Source organism: Oncorhynchus masou, chromosome 18 (assembly GCF_036934945.1).
Source record: "Oncorhynchus masou masou isolate Uvic2021 chromosome 18, UVic_Omas_1.1, whole genome shotgun sequence".
In the NCBI taxonomy this organism is placed as follows: Eukaryota; Metazoa; Chordata; class Actinopteri; order Salmoniformes; family Salmonidae; genus Oncorhynchus; species Oncorhynchus masou.
This window is the reverse complement of record NC_088229.1, coordinates 43,589,016-43,606,108: the sequence shown is the minus strand read 5'-3', so window position 1 is coordinate 43,606,108 and position 17,093 is coordinate 43,589,016. Positions and strand designations below refer to the sequence as shown.

Genomic DNA, 17,093 nt, shown 5'->3' with positions numbered 1-17,093 from the left:
ATTGGGTTGAGATTGGGTGATTGTGGAGTCCATGTCATCTGATGCAGCACTCCATCACTCTCCTCCTTGGTCAAATAGCCCTTACATAGCCTGAATGTGTGTTGGGTCATTGTCCTGTTGAAAAATAAATGATGATCCCACTAAGTGCAAACCAGATGGGATGGTGTATTGCTGCAGAATGCTGTGGTAGCCATGCTCGTTAGGTTTGACTTGAATTCTAAATAAATCACAGACCGTATCACCAGCAAAGTACCATCACACCCTCCATGCTTCATGGTGGGAGCCACACATGCAGAGATCATCCGTTCACCTACTCTGCATCTCACAAGGACACTGCAGTTGGAACCAAAAATCTCACATTTGGACTCCAGACCAAAGGACAGATTTCCACAAGGTTAATGTCCATTGCTCGTGTTTCTGGGCCCAAGCTAGTCTCTTCTTATTGGTGTCCTTCAGTAGTGATTTCTTTGCAGAAATTCCACCATGAAGGCCTGATTTCATGCAGTCTCTTCAGAACAGTTGATGTTGATGTGTCTGTTACCTTAACTCTGTGAAGCATTTATTTTGGCTGCAATTTCTGAGGCTGGTAACTCCAATAAACTTATCCTCTGTAGCAGAGGTAACTCTGGTTCTTCCTTTCCTGTGGCGGTCCTTAATGACATCGAGGGTGTCAGGTAGGGTGCAGGTGAATATGATCCTTGAATAGTCTCTCAGAGCACTTCATGATGACGGAGGTGAGTGCTACGGGCGATAGTCATTTAGCTCAGTTGCCTTAGCTTTCTTGGGAGCTGGAAAATGGTGGCCCTCTTGAAGCATGTGGGAACAGCAGACTGGGATAAGGATTGATTGAAAATGTCCGTAAACACACCAGCTAGCTGGTCTGCGCATGCTCTGAGGACGCGGCTAGGGATGCTGTCTGGGCCGGCAGCGTTGTGAGGGTTAACACGTTTAAATGCTTTACTCACATTGGCTGCGGTGAAGGAGAGCCCGCAGGTTTTGGTAGCGGACCGTGTCGTTGCAACTGTATTGTCCTCAAAGCGAGCAAATAAGTTTTTTAGTTTGTCTGGGAGCAGGACATCGTGGTCCGCGACGGGGCTGGTTTTCTTATTGTAGTCCATGATTGACTGTAGACCCTGCCACATTGCGACTGATTGCCTTGTGGAGGGAATAGCTACACTGTTTGTATTCGGTCATGCTTCCGGTTGCCTTGCCCTGATTTAAAAGCAGTGGTTTGCACTTTCAGTTTTGCACGAATGCTGCCATCAATCCATGGTTTCTGGTTGGGGAAGGTTTTAAATAGTTGCTGTGGGTACAACATCACCGATGCACTTGCTAATTAACTCGCTCACCAAATCAGCGTATTCATCAATGTTATTGTCCGACGCTATGCGGAACATATCCCAGTCCACGTGATCGAAGCAGTCTTGAAGCTTGGAATCAGATTGGTCGGACCAGCATTGAACAGACCTGAGCATGGGCGTTTCCTGTTTTAGTTTCTGTCTGTAGGCTGGGAGCAACAAAATGGAGTCGTGGTCAGATTTTCCGAAAGGAGGGCGGGGCAGGGCTTTGTATGCGTTGTGGAAGTTAGAGTAATAATGGTCCAGGATGTTTTTCTGCTCAGGTAGCGCATTCAATATGCTTCTAAAATTTTGGGAGTTTTGTTTTCAGATTAACCTTGTTAAAATCCCCAGCTACAATGAATGCATCCTCAGGATATGTGGTTTCCAGTTTACAGAGAGTCCAATGAAGGTCATTCAGGGCCATCGATGTGTCTGCTTGGGGGGGGATGTATATGGCTGTGATTATAATCGAAAATAATTATCTTGGTAGATAATGCGGTCAACATTTGATTGTAAGGAATTCTAGGTCAGGTGAGCAAAAGAACTTGAGTTCCTGTATGTTGTTATGATCATACCACGTCTCGTTAATCATAAGGCATACCCCCCAGCCTTTCTTCTTACCATGCATTCCAGGTGACTATCTCATGAAGCTCGTTGAGAGAATGCCAATCGTTTGCAAAGCTGTCAAGGCAAAGGGCTATTTTGAAGAATCTCAAATATAAAATATATATTTTTTGGTTACTACATGATTCCATATGTGTTATTTCATAGTTTCGATGTCGTCACTATTATTCCACAATGTAGAAAATAGTGAAAATAAAGAAAAACCATATTAATGAGTAGGTGTTTCCAAACTTTTGACTGGTATTGTATATGCCAGGGGAACTCATATCCCAGGTTCGCTGTTTTTCTTTTCTCCCTTGTAGTTATTTGACTGATGGGTCAGAGATCTCAATCTCCCGGTGTCCTAGGTCTGGATCAGTCCCTTATTAAAGGCTAACAATGAAAATCAGTAGTACTACTGGCCTAGAGGTCTGGATTTGAGAAATTGGTATACTACTACCATAACACAGTACCTCTCTTGGTGTTCATACCCAGACACGGGACTGCGATTGGTTTTTCTGTGTGGCTGGATCACACTCTCTCAGAAATATATGACACGACTACTCAGTTTATAGTGCTTATTTATGGACCTCCGCTTGTTTTCCTGTTCCCTTCCACCTAAGAACAAACTGAAAGTGAACAAACACTGCAAGAAAACATGCTGAGAAGTCAGAATGTAAATCAATGATGTTTTGATTGTGGTTGAATACTTAAAGCAGAAGTTTGCTTTTAAACAACCATATATTTTATGTAAATAGAATGTTAAAGTATTTGCACCCTTTTATTGGCTATTTCACTAGTTATCTTTTTTACTGAACCCAACCAGCGATTCACTTCCTCCATTCTCGTTGTGCAGTACGGGATCCCCGAAAACGCCCAAATACGTTCTTTTAGAAATGGAACTTAGTATCGTGATGCAGGTCTTTAGATGTTAAACACATGAAATTGCGTAATTCCACACTTTATCCGTAATGTTACTCCATTTTGTGCGATTTGAGCTGTTTCCCCTAACCAGACTACAGCTCTCTGTGAAGCCTGCTGCTAGAATGGACGGAGAGTTATCACTCGGTTCTCAAACAAACTGGAATATAACGCTGCAGGTCGTAATGACACCATTTCATGTGAACGACCTCTAAATACCTTCATCACTATACTGAGAGCGTTTCAGTTTGTACCCGGATGAATTTGGGTGTTTTTGGAGCCTTTGTTTTTTTAAAAAATTTTTTTATCCCCCCCTATACTGTACAACAAGGAGGTGGAAGTGAATCGCTGGTTGGGGTACGTTTCTCAAAAACAAGTGAAATTGCTATAAAAAAAGTTTCTGGGCCCTTCTATAATGTGCCATTTACATCAATAATAGAGATTTGGTTGTAAAAAAGCTAACTTCTCCTTTTTAAAGTGTAACTTTGTAAAGTGATAAGAAGGCAGATTGGCCTGCAACGTGTCGTGTGCATCCACTTCAAACTGCATTAGACTATGTCGTGTCATGAAGACCCAAACATCAAAGGATGGGTAAAAACCTCCAGTTAATTAGGCCGTCAACTCTTCCCTTTGATCAAGGTTTATGACAAGCTGCACATGCTTAATCCAGCTGTGGAGGCTGAGGAGATACTGATGGCTCCCAACTCTGGGCTCATACTCCAGACTAACCGGTAAGGGAATAGGGACCTACAGTTGAAGTCGGAAGTTTACATACCTTAGCCAAATAGATTTAAACTCAGTTTTTCACAATTCCTGACATTTAATCCTAGCTAAAATTCCCTGTCTTATGTCAGTTAGGATCACCACTTTATTTTAAGAATATGACATGTCAGAATAATAGTAGAGAGTGATTTATTTCAGCTTTTATTTCTTTCATCACATTCCCAGTGGGTCAGAAGTTTACATACACTCAATTAGTATTTGGTAGCATTGCATTTAAATTGTTTAACTTGGGTCAAAAGGTTTTGGGTAGCCTTCCACAAGCTTCCCACAATAAGTTGGGTGAATTTTGTCCCATTCCTCCTTACAGAGCTGGTGTAACTGAGTAAGGTTTGTCGACCTCCTTGCTCGCACACGCTTTTTCAGTTCTGCCCACAAATTTTCTATAGGATTGAGGTCAGGGCTTTGTGATGGCCACTCCAGTGCTTCACGGTTGGGATGGTATTCTTCAGCTAACAAGCCTCCCCCTTTTTCCTCCAAACATAACAATGGTCATTATGGCCAAACAGTTATATTTTTGTTTCATCAGAGCAGAGGACATTTCTCCATAAAGTATGATCTTTGTCCCCATGTGCAGTTGCAAACCGTAGTCTGGATTTTTATGGTGGTTTGGAGCAGTGGCTTCTTCCTTGCTGAGTGGCCTTTCAGGTTATGTCAATATAGGTCTATACTAATTTTACTGTGGATGTAGATACTTTTGTACCCGTTTCCTCCAGCATCTTCACAAGGTCCTTTGCTGCTGTTCTGGGATTGATTTGCACTTTTCGCACCAAAATACGTTAATTTCTAGGAGACAACACATCTCCTTCCTGAGCAGTATGATGGCTGCATGGTCCCATGGTGTTTATACTTGCTTACTATTGTTTGTACAGATGAATGTGGTACCTTCAGGCATTTGGAAATTGCTCCCAAGGATGAACCAGACCAGGTCTACAATTTTTTTTTTCTGGTGTCTTGGCTGAATTTCTTTTGATTTTCTCATGATGTCAAGCAAAGAGCCACTGAGTTTGAAGGTAGGCCTTGAAATACATCCACAGGTACACCTCCAATTGACTCAAATGATGTCAATTAGCCTATCAGAATCTTCTAAATGACCTATTTTTTTGGAATTTTCCAAGCTGTTTAAAAGGCACAGTCAACTTTGTGTATGTACACTTCTGACCGACTGGAGGTGTGATACAGTGAAATAATCTGTCTGTAAGCAATTGTTGGAAAAATTACTAGATGTCCTAAGACTTGCCAAAACTATAGTTTGTTAACAAGAAATTTGTGGAGTGGTTGTAAAATGAGTTTTAATGACTCCACCCTAAGTGTATGTAAACTTCTGACTTCAACTGTACCTACCTAGCTTCACACCTGAGACACTTTGAATACTCAACATTTTACTTTGAGCACTCAGCATTGCACATTACCTCTTCAGTTCCATTTTAAATTACACCATATCCTCTCTATAGTGCCCTGCTCTTGATATTAAAACAACCGCTTGAGTCATCTCCAGAAAATGGAAAGCTACTAACTCTGGTGGTGTGTGTGAACAGGGACGGGGTGGTTGCTCTGTCCTACCGAGTGCTGGACTGTCCCGACCAGGCTACCATTGTCCAGGTGGATGAGAAGGGCCTCTTGTCCTCCGGCTCGCTCACTGGCTCCTCCTCCCTGATGGTGACCTCACAGGAAACATTCGGTGTCAATCAAACCCTGGTCCTCGCAGTGAAGGTGAAACCCTCTGCTCCTTAATTAAATTCTATTAATCTTTATTGTCCCTATGGGAATAAATAAAATGTTAACACAGTACAATGAATGAGAATTTGAATTCATTTTTTAAATTAATAAATTCTATACAAGTTTACCGCATCTCATGCAAATGTTGCCAATAACCAAAACTTCATTACCCATACTTATGTCTATCATCTGAGTTCATGCCATTATAAAGTCAAGACAAATGGCAACATGTTTTAAGACTGTTAGTGAGAGATGGATTGCTTGCAGTTGACTTCGGTCTAAGTAGATTTCCTTACATTGTAGTCTATCCCTCTCTGTGGTTTCCCAGGTGGCCCCTGTGTCGTACCTGCGTTTCAGCACCAGTCCAGTTATCCACAACCCTTCCAGGGACAGCCTGTCTGCTATTCCTCTGGGCATGGTGCTTACTTTCACTGTTCACCTCCATGCTAACACTGGAGAGGTCCTTCACAGCCACAACTCGCTGCTCACATTCACCACCAACAGGTAAGTTCACAAATGTTTTTTTCTGTTTAATTGTGGGGTTTGCGCAGCAAGAGCCCTATCTTAGTTAGTCGATCTTCTTGTTCTTCTTCGTTCTTGTTCTAGAAACAGAATGGTCTCGCTCGAGTTGTTTGTATACCACTTTTTGATATGTTATACTTTTACGTTATTAAACTGATAGTCTATTTTTTGTGGGGGCCTAAATCCGCTTTTCATCAAGATTATAATGATCCCCATTTTGACATCATCACTTCCAACTGCCATTCTCTAAGTAAAATCCTGTAACTTTTGACACAAATCAGCTAATTATTCCACTTTGCAACAACTTAGACAAAGTTCATGCGTTCCCATCTTCGTCTACTTCTGTGCTACTCAAATCTGGCGTTCGGGAAAAAAATAATATTCGGGGACTGCATCAACCACATTTTCTGTAATGTTTTTGAAAACAACTGCCGTTTTGACCACTAACCCAACAAGTTCGACAAAATCAGAGTCTACTCTGCTATTCAGATCTGAGAGAGAGAGAGAGAGAGAGAGAGAGAGAGAGAGAGAGAGAGAGAGAGAGAGAGAGAGAGAGAGAGAGAGAGAGAGAGAGAGAGAGAGAGAGAGAGAGAGAGAGAGAGAGAGAGAGAGAGAGAGAGAGAGAGAGAGAGAGAGAGAGAGAGAGAGAGAGAGAGAGAGAGAGAGAGAGAGAGAGAGAGAGAGAGAGAGAGAGAGAGAGAGAGAGAGAGAGAGAGAGAGAGAGAGAGAGAGAGAGAGAGAGAGAGAGAGAGAGAGAGAGAGAGAGAGAGAGAGAGAGAGAGAGAGAGAGAGAGAGAGAGAGAGAGAGAGAGAGAGAGAGAGAGAGAGAGATTTTCTAACAACAGCTCTGTGTCATTATTGAGATACCAAAACAGAACTGTTGCTAGGATACTCACTGGCACACCAAAATTATGAGGAGAGAGGAGTGACCACAACACAAATATTGACCACACAACTGAGACAAAAAGTTAAAGCATTTACATATTCTGCTGGCTTCTGCTGGCGTTTGAACCAAAATATATTTTGATAAAGTGACAGCAATTAAGTACTGTGACCGCATCAACAACCGTTTTGATCACCACCCCAACAAGTTAGACAAAGTTAGAGCGTAAGGAACATTTGTCTACTTCACTGCTATTCATACAGTGGGGCAAAAAAGTATTTAGTCAGCCACCAATTGTGCAAGTTCTCCCACTTAAAAAGATGAGAGGCCTGTAATTTTCATCATAGGTAAACTTCAACTATGACAGACAGAATGAGAGAGAAAAAATCCAGAAAATCACATTGTAGGATTTTTAATGAATTTATTTGCAAATTATGGTGGAAAATAAGTATTTGGTCATTAACAAAAGTTTATCAATACTTTGTCATTGCTAACAAAGGGTATATAACAGAGGTCAAACGTTTTCTGTAAGTCTTGCTGGTATTTTGGCCCATGCCTCCATGCAAATCTCCTCTAGAGCAGTGATGTTTTGGGGCTGTTGCTGGGCAACACGGACTTTCAACTCCCTCCAAAGATTTTCTATGGGGTTGAGATCTGGAGACTGGCTAGGCCACTCCAGGACCTTGAAAGGCTTCTTACGAAATGCTTGAAATGCTTCTTATCATTGTCATGCTGAAAGACCCAGCCACGTTTCATCTTCAATGCCCTTGATGATGGAAGGAGGTTTTCACTCAAAATATGGTGTTCTTTGGATGCAACTCAGCATTCTTTGTCCTCCAAACACGACGAGTTGAGTTTTTACCAAAAAGTTCTATTTTGGTTTCATCTGACCATATGACATTCTCTCAATCTTCTTCTGGATCATCCAAATGCTCTCTAGCAAACTTCAGACAGGCCTGGACATGAACTGGCTTAAGCAGGGGGACACGTCTGGCACTGCAGGATTTGAGTCCCTGGCGGCGTAGTGTGTTACTGATGGTAGGCTTTGTTACTTTGGTCCCAGCTCTCTGCAGGTCATTCACTAGGTCCCCCCGTGTTGTTCTGGGATTTTTGCTCACCGTTCTTGTGATCATTTTGGCCCCATGGGGTGAGATCTTGCGTGGAGCCCCAGATCGAGGGAGATTATCAGTGGTCTTGTATATCTTCCATTTCCTAATAATTGATCCCACAGTTGATTTCTTCAAACCAAGCTGATTACTTATTGCAGATTCAGTCTTCCCAGCCTGGTGCAGGTCTACAATTTTGTTTCTGGTGTCCTTTGACAGCTCTTTGGTCTTGGCCATAGTGGAGTTTGGAGTGTGACTGTTTGAGGTTGTGGACAGCTGTCTTTTATACTGATAACAAGTTCAAACAGGTGCCATTAATACAGGTAACGAGTGACCAAATACTTATTTTCCACCATAATTTGTAAATAAATTCATTAAAAATCCTACAATGTGATTTTCTGGATTTTTTTCTAATTTTGTCTGTCATAGTTGAAGTGTACCTATGATGAAAATTACAGGCCTCATCCTTTTAAGTGGGAGAACTTGCACAATTGGTGGCTGACTAAATACTTTTTTGCCCCACTGTATATGTTCACGGAATCAAAATATTCACTATGGAACTTGCGTTACAGCTGTTTTTGTAACTGCATTACCACATCACTTTTCTGATTATACAGATAGCAGACAGAACACACACGGATCCCCTACCAAATCAAACCCACCCCAAAACCAGACTTAAACAGGCATGATATACAATGGGTAATATAATGAAATAGTAAAACAGTATATATACAAAGATATTATAGAACAAAGTTGTTGTTTTTTAACTGAAAACAATTATTCACTGCCTTGTGAAAGTATTCGGCCCCCTTGAACTTTGCGACCTTTTGCCACATTTCAGGCTTCAAACATAAAGATATAAAACTGTATTTTTTTGTGAAGAATCAACAACAAGTGGGACACAATCATGAAGTGGAACAACATTTATTGGATATTTCAAACATTTTTAACAAATCAAAAACTGAAAAATTGGGCGTGCAAAACTATTCAGCCCCTTTACTTTCAGTGCAGCAAACTCTCTCCAGAAGTTCAGTGAGGATCTCTGAATGATCCAATGTTGACCTAAATGACTAATGATGATAAATACAATCCACCTGTGTGTAATCAAGTCTCTGTATAAATGCACCTGCACTGTGATAGTCTCAGAGGTCCGTTAAAAGCGCAGAGAGCATCATGAAGAACAAGGAACACACCAGGCAGGTCCGAGATACTGTTGTGAAGAAGTTTAAAGCCGGATTTGGATACAAAAAGATTTCCCAAGCTTTAAACATCCCAAGGAGCACTGTGCAAGCGATAATATTGAAATGGAAGGAGTATCAGACCACTGAAAATCTACCAAGACCTGGCCGTCCCTCTAAACTTTCAGCTCATACAAGGAGAAGACTGATCTGAGATGCAGCCAAGAGGCCCATGATCACTCTGGATGAACTGCAGAGATCTACAGCTGAGGTGGGAGACTCTGTCCATAGGACAACAATCAGTCGTATATTGCACAAATCTGGCCTTTATGGAAGAGTGGCAAGAAGAAAGCCATTTCTTAAAGATATCCATAAAAAGTGTCGTTTAAAGTTTGCCACAAGCCACCTGGGAGACACACCAAACATGTGGAAGAAGGTGCTCTGGTCAGATGAAACCAAAATTGAACTTTTTGGCAACAATGCAAAACGTTATGTTTGGCGTAAAAGCAACACAGCTCATCACCCTGAACACACCATCTCCACTGTCAAACATGGTGGTGGCAGCATCATGGTTTGGGCCTGCTTTTCTTCAGCAGGGACAGGGAAGATGGTTAAAATTGATGGGGAGATGGATGGAGCCAAATACAGGTCCATTCTGGAAGAAAACCTGATGGAGTCTGCAAAAGACCTGAGACAGGGATGCAGATTTGTCTTCCAATAAGACAATGATCCAAAACATAAAGCAAAATCTACAATGGAATGGTTAAAAAATAAACATATCCAGGTGTTAGAATGGCCAAGTCAAAGTCCAGACCTGAATCCAATCGAGAATCTGTGGAAAGAACTGAAAACTGCTTTTCACAAATGCTCTCCATCCAACCTCACTGAGCTCGAGCTGTTTTGCAAGGAGGAATGGGAAACAATTTCAGTCTCTCGATGTGCAAAACTGATAGAGACATACCCCAAGCGACTTACAGCTGTAATCGCAGCAAAAGGTGGCGCTACAAAGTATTAACTTAAGGGGGCTGAATAATTTTGCACGCCCAATTTTTCAGTTTTTGATTTGTTAAAAAAGTTTGAAATATCCAATAAATGTCGTTCCACTTCATGATTGTGTCCCACTTGTTGTTGATTCTTCACAAAAAAATACAGTTTTATATCTTTGTTTGAAGCCTGAAATGTGGCAAAAGGTCGCAAAGTTCAAGGGGACCGAATACTTTCGCAAGGCACTGTACATTCTAATTTGGGTTGGTTTATGGAGTTGTGAAATTAGCTGGGTCCATGTTTTCTACAAAGGAAAGGTTTCCAGATATTATAACATGTAATTGCAGATCCACCTAACGGAGTAGGGTATTTTCTTTAGCTTGAGATATTGCATAACTTCCTTTATCCAATGTTTAAAAAGAGGAGGAAACCGATCCTTCCAATTAAATAGTAGAAGACGTCTAGCTAGAAGAGTAGTAAATGTCAGCATGATGCCCAAGGGCCTCCTGTGGTGTCACTCCAAATAATGGAATGAAGGCAGAAGGTTCTATAGGTCTCTCCAGTATCTTAGACAACGTCTCAAATTGATATCCAGAAATGTCATTTTTGGGCATGTCCAAAAATAGCCTGTTTACTTTGGGAACGTTATTTTTCCAAAAATGAAAATAGTGCCCCCTAGTTTCAAGAGGTTAATAACGTACAGATCAAACTTATGCCCACTTTGATATAAGGGTTCACTTTAAAAAAAAAAATAATCTAGAAGGGAGATAGGTGGGCGTGATAGGAAGTGACTAGGGTATGAAAATGCAAAACTAAGCAATTGCAGGTATCTAAAGAAATGAGATCTAGGAATATTGACCTTTTGTACTAGCTGTTCAAAAGATGCAAAATCCATATCAATGTACAAGTGGTTCAGTGAGGAGATCCCTTTTCCAGACCAGATATGAAACGCCGGTCTAATAATGATGGAGAGAAGGTATTGTTCTTTAATAATGGGGCAGAAGTTGAAAATTTACTGATCAAAACGATCGCCTGAACTGTTTCCAGATTTTCAGTGAATGTTTCATAATAGGGTTTTTAGTGTATTTGGAAACAGGCTCCGCTAATGCATGTTTTGAGCAGAGTATGGCCGCTAAGGAGTTAGGGCCACAGGATGAGATCTCCAAGGTCAACCATTTCGGGCCTGTAACAGCAGGGATTTCTGTCATCCAATACAGAATTATTCTTATATTTGCTGCCCATTTAATAATATTGAAAGTTCGGAAGTGCTAGACCAAGATCTCTGCAATGTATCCGAGGGTTTTTCTTGTTGCAGGTATCAGTTTATCTAAGGAGATAAAAAAAGATTGTCAGATAAGAATACATTGAAATAAGTACAACTTATGTAATATGTTCATTTTAACTGTGTTAATTCTTCCGCCTAAAGAAAAAAGTAAATCCCAGCGTTCAAGATCCTGTTTTGGGGATCATGGGAGGGAAATTGGCTTTAATAGAGATCTTTGAAATTGTGTGTGACCCCAAATTCCCAAATATTTCTGTGTAGTCACTCTGAAGGGCATGTGACTAAAATAAGTTTGCATGACAGAAGGGTTAATTGGCATCAAGCCACTTTTTTGTAGATTAACTTTATACTATTTTACCAAATGTCTTTAGTAGAACCTGGATCTCTGGAAGACCAGTTAACGGTTCAGGCAAATGTAATAGCATGTCACACGCAGAGTCAGACTTTATGCTCTAAGCACCCTCTTTGAATACCTTTTGATAGTGGTGTTATAACAAATTGCTATGGCTAAAGGCTACGATGACAAACAGCTGAGGGGATAGAGGACAACGCTATCTTGTCCCACGTTAAAAATAGGATGTACGGTTATTATTTTTGCGCACTGCAGCCATAGGGGAGGAGTAAAGGACTTTGATCCAGGACATAAAATTGGCACCGAATCCAAATTGTTTGAGAGTATAAAATAAACAATCCCAACCCACCCAATCAAATGTTTTCTCAGCGTCAAGTGATAACAATATCTCTGGAGTGTCAGATGAATAGGGATTGTAGTATATTATAAAGACTTCTGATATTGAAAAAAGAGTGAATTATTTTTTATGAAACCAGTTTGATCTGTAGAGATGAGGACTCAAAACGGCAGGCAATCATCTTAAACTCAGCAACAACAAAAACGTCCTCTCACTGGCAACTGCGTTTTATTTTCAGCAAACTTAACATGTGTAAATATTTGTATGAACATAACACGATTCAACAGCAGACATAAACTGAACAAGTTCCACAGACATGTGACTAACAGAAATTGAATAATGTGTCCCTGAACAAGGGGGGGGTCAAAATCAAAAGTACAGTGAGGCGGGAAAGTATTTGATCCCCTGCTGATTTTGTACGTTTGCCCACTGACAAAGAAATGATCCGTCTATAATTTTAATGGTAGGTTTATTTGAACAGTGAGAGACAGAATAACAACAACAAATCCAGAAAAACGCATGTCAAAAATGTTAAATTGATTTGCATTTTAATGAGGGAAATAAGTATTTGACCCCTCTGCAGAACATGACTTAGTACTTGGTGGCAATCAGAGGTCAGACGTTTCTTGTAGTTGGCCACCAGGTTTGCACACATCTCAGGAAGGATTTTGTCCCACTCCTCTTTGCAGATCTTCTCCAAGTCATTAAGGTTTTGAGGCTGACGTTTGGCAACTCAGATTGAATCTTGAGATTTTATTAAAGAATTCGCTCTGAAATTCGTCGGTCCAGGGGATTTCACACACTGCATATATTTAATTGCCAACAGTCTCAGGTTCATCTGTAGGAATATATAGGTTCTCAAAGAAAGTGTTGAGTAAGGTTGCATTACCAGCGGATTCGGAAATGTTTTATTGTGAGTAAAAGTTATGAAAGCTTGAATTGACCTCTAAATGATCAATACATTTGTAACCCAGCTTGTCAGTTATCTCAGGTATGATTTTATTTGTGGTTCTCTGACACAGCTGGTGTGCTAGCATTTTCCCCGATGTTCTCTCCATGTTCATCATTTTATGTCAAAATGTACTAATTCAATTTTATGCTTTTCGAGTTGAAAGAAGATCGAACTCTGACACTTCAGACAAATGTTGTTTTAGTACATTTACGGCTGAAGAGTGTGAATATGCCAAATCCAAGATTGTATTTATAAGTTCCCCTAGCCGTTGAATATTACACTTCCTTAATCTATGCACCGTACAAAATAATTTGGCCCCTGAGATGAGCCTTCATTGATTACCATACAGTTGTAGGAGACATTCCAGGGGTTTGATTGAGCTGGAGATGGAATTTTGAGATATAAAAGCGACAAAGGTTTCTTTTGATGGCATTAGTGAGTTTAGCCGCCAAGGACGATAATTACTCTGTGTTTTCGGTATAAGTAGTATCATAGTAAGAGGAGAATGACCCGAAATGACTAGTTTGGTTATCACAATCTGTGAAAAATGGCAAAATCTATTGTCTAGGAAAAATGTGTCTATACATAAGAAGGCCTTATGAACTGTCGAGAAAGAATACTCCCTAGCTGTGGGATTGCGGAAACGCCATGCATCGGATATGCCATATGTCTTAAGAAATAGCTGAATTGTTGATATTGTCTTTGATGATACCTCAGGAGAGCTACGATCCAGATTGGGTGACAGTAGACAATTCATATCACCACCTAGTATTAGGTTGTGTGTGTCCATTTTTTGGTAATCGAGAAAATACATTTTGTGAAGAATGAACTGTTATCCCAATTTGGTGAATAAATGTTAGCCGATATAACCTGTGTAGTTTACAATATTCCTCCTACAGTAATGAAACGGCCTGCTGAATCTGCCTCTACACTTTACATTGCGAACGGTATGTTTTTACTAATTGAAATGGCTGCTCTTTTAGTTTTACCATGAAAATGTGAATGTATGATGGTCCTGTGCTTTATCTACCCTGGATACGGGTGTACCATCAAGGAATATAAATGAGCAGCTTCATGGTAATAAAATAAAAGGAGAATTGACTCACCAGAACTAAGGCACAAATGTTACCTAACAATATCAACTGATACCACTGGCAACACTATACAGTATCTACAGAAGAGAGACCGAGTCTACAGTGGTAGACACATTCGTCCATTACCCTAATTGCTAAATAGGTGAACATTCAGCCATTTGCTTCTTCCGACCTCGGTAGAATGTTCGCCTTTACAAAGGCCATCGCCTTATGGGGTCTTGGAACTCTTTCTCGGTGCCGTTATATGGAGCCGGGCAGGAAAAGCCACACTATACCAAAAGTCGGACCGTCCGCGGAGTAGATTCCTGACATCATTGAAAGCGGCATGGTCACGAGCAGCGCTGGGGGCATAATCTGGGAAGCTGAAGATGGGTGCTCCATTGCATCGAAGTGAGACAAATTCTCTGGCACGCCGAAGAACATCAATACAATCCTTATAATAGTGTAGTTTAGCCATAACGATGCAAGGTTTTCCACCAGGCTTTCTTGCTTGAGATCCCCGACGTGAGTGCTCGGTCCTCAGCTCCAGAGCAAGAATCTTGGCCTTCAAATCCTCAGGGTTAATTTTTTTTTGCCGTGCCGAGAGGTGGAGCAGCTCAGCTCCCACTTGTTGAAGAACTCACTGACAAAATAACTTTCTCTTGTCAGTGACTCCACTGAACTTAAACTTTTGCAGGTTAAATGCCATTTATGCATTAAATCTAAAATATAATTTGAACAAGGTAAAGCACGTAATTTAAAGGCTGTGTTTCCTAATTATTTTTGAGTCAAAGCGCAAAGAAAGTATTAAATAAATGCAATTTCAGCAGGAGCTCGGAAAACGTGACATACTCCATGGCTTTCTCACTAGCGCCCCTAAACTGCCATTTTGACAAGTTAGAGAAAAATATTAAAATTTATGAACTCTTACTAATCTGTAACTAGGGCTGTTTTGAGTAACCCATCGCCTGCTTTATTCTAGCCACAGCTCTGTCCTTGAGATTCCAAAACGGAATCTTTGCTAGGATACTCACTGACACAGAGGGCCAAAATTACAAGGAGATTAAAGAGTGACCACAATTGACTCGTTTCTTGAAAACTAGGTGTATGTTGCGCGTCAATACTTCACAGGATAATTCGTTTTTGGTCAGAAATGCATTAATAACGTGCCTTAATAACAAACTTAGCTAACGTTATCTGGCTGGCTCACTTGCTAACGTTATGTGTATGATCTATGTAGTAATATTGTTCGTATCTCAGAGCCATTTGCTTCGCTAGTTATAGCGAACATTGAACCGCAGATTCATGCAGGGTAAGTAATGTCATGAATTGAGATTATGGTTAATTGTTTACCTAGCTAGCTGCATGTCTTTAAAAAAACTCCACTATGCAAGTAACCATTTCAATAGAATGTCTCTGCGACAACTGTTGATAGCCAGGGAGAATTTACCAGCTACGTCGATCTATTTTGATTTCAGAGCACTTTTGTTTGTGTGCCAGAGTGCAGAAGAACTGATGAATTTACGAACGCTCAACACCCATTGAATATGGACGGTGTCAGTAAACGTTGGGAAAAAAACGTACATTTTTTGCCAGCAGCACAGTTGCAGTCACCAATGCTCTGGATCAAATAAAAACAGCCAAGCCAGCTCTGCTCGGGCGAGTACAATGGTTAGTGAGCTGTTCTCTCATTTGTGTCTGGAAGTAGCTAGCCAACGTTAGCCAGTTTGCTTGGGTGCTTGACTGCTGTTAGGACAGAACGCTCAGATCAGCCCTTAAAGAGATGGGTGGGTGTGAACGATGCTGAATGGGTATAGACAAAGAAGAGCTCTCCGGTAAGTACCACAATCTTCAAAGGCCATTTTCTCAAAAGTGAGGATACAACCACAAAACTGCTTTCCACATCTAGTGACCACAAGCACAAATGACATTCCACAACTTCAGACCACACATCTAACTACTGCCCATATCCACACAACTACTCAACCACATAACTACTGACCACTACTGCTGACCACAATTACTGACCAAATCTACTGACTATCAATGTAAATTTAAAATTATTTCAATATTTTAATAATATAATCAAAGTACTTATTTTTAAATGTATTTTTTAATGTCACTACCACCAAGCCGCACAACTTTACTTGTAAAGTTACCATCTAGTGATGGTTGCTTTCTGTGAAGGTCCTTAAAGGTTTTCATTTTCAAGTTACAAAGAACCCCACAATTATACTATTTCGGTGCAGACTAGAAAGTCAAATGAAGGGCAACTTGTACATGAGATACTGTATGAAGCAGTGTTGGCTGCTGAGGGGAGGACGGCTCTTAATAATGGCTGGAATTTAGTGTAATGGAGTTAATAGAATGGTATCAAACATATGAAACATTACTCAATCCGAGCAAATTTTTTAAAGCCGTTTTACTCCCCCCAGCAGCCTCCATGAAGATAAACACATTGGGGAAGAAAATATTCATAGGGAAGGTAAAAGCAGCCAGGTAAACGATTGAGATGGGGTGGTAGGGTTTAAGAGATGTCTGTGGTTGTTAGCTGTGTGGACCAAGGCTGCAGGAAATATTGTGCCATGTCTTCTCTCTGAGTGTTCTTTTAGTTTGAGGAAGCCTGGAAGAGCTTGCAATAATGTCCGACACTCCAATTTCTTAGGAAAAAATTGCTTAAAGAGAGTTAGACAAGAGATGACAGCACTCCAAACGGTTCTGCCTGTACCAGTGGAACAGAACATTGAATATGGCACTTAAATCTCTCAGAAAACATTTATTCAATCAGGTCTTGTAGCCTTCGCAGCAAAGTAAACATTGTGTATAACATAGCGACTGCATCCCTGGTATTCATTTTCTGAATTACATTTAAATGTTTATTTTTTATTTTATTTAACTAGGCAAGTCAGTTAAGAACAAATTCTTATTTGCAATGACGGCCTGGGAACAGTGGGTCAACTGCCTTGTTCAAGGGCAGGATGACAGATTTTTACCTTGTCAACTCGGGGATTCGATCTAGCAACCTTTCGGTTACTGGCCCAATGCTCTAACCAGTAGGCTA

General features: G+C 40.7%; 1 protein-coding gene across 1 annotated transcript in view; it reads left to right on the top strand.

Annotated features, from left to right (window-relative positions):
* The window catches only part of nup210 (nucleoporin 210), a 63,389-nt gene that overhangs the window by 36,124 nt on the left and 10,172 nt on the right, over window positions 1-17,093 (top strand). Inside the window, exons 29-31 of the mRNA XM_064923433.1 lie at window positions 3,504-3,595; window positions 5,183-5,357; window positions 5,692-5,867. Of these exons, the coding sequence (XP_064779505.1) occupies window positions 3,504-3,595; window positions 5,183-5,357; window positions 5,692-5,867 (443 nt within the window). The remainder of the gene's footprint in view (window positions 1-3,503; window positions 3,596-5,182; window positions 5,358-5,691; window positions 5,868-17,093) is intronic.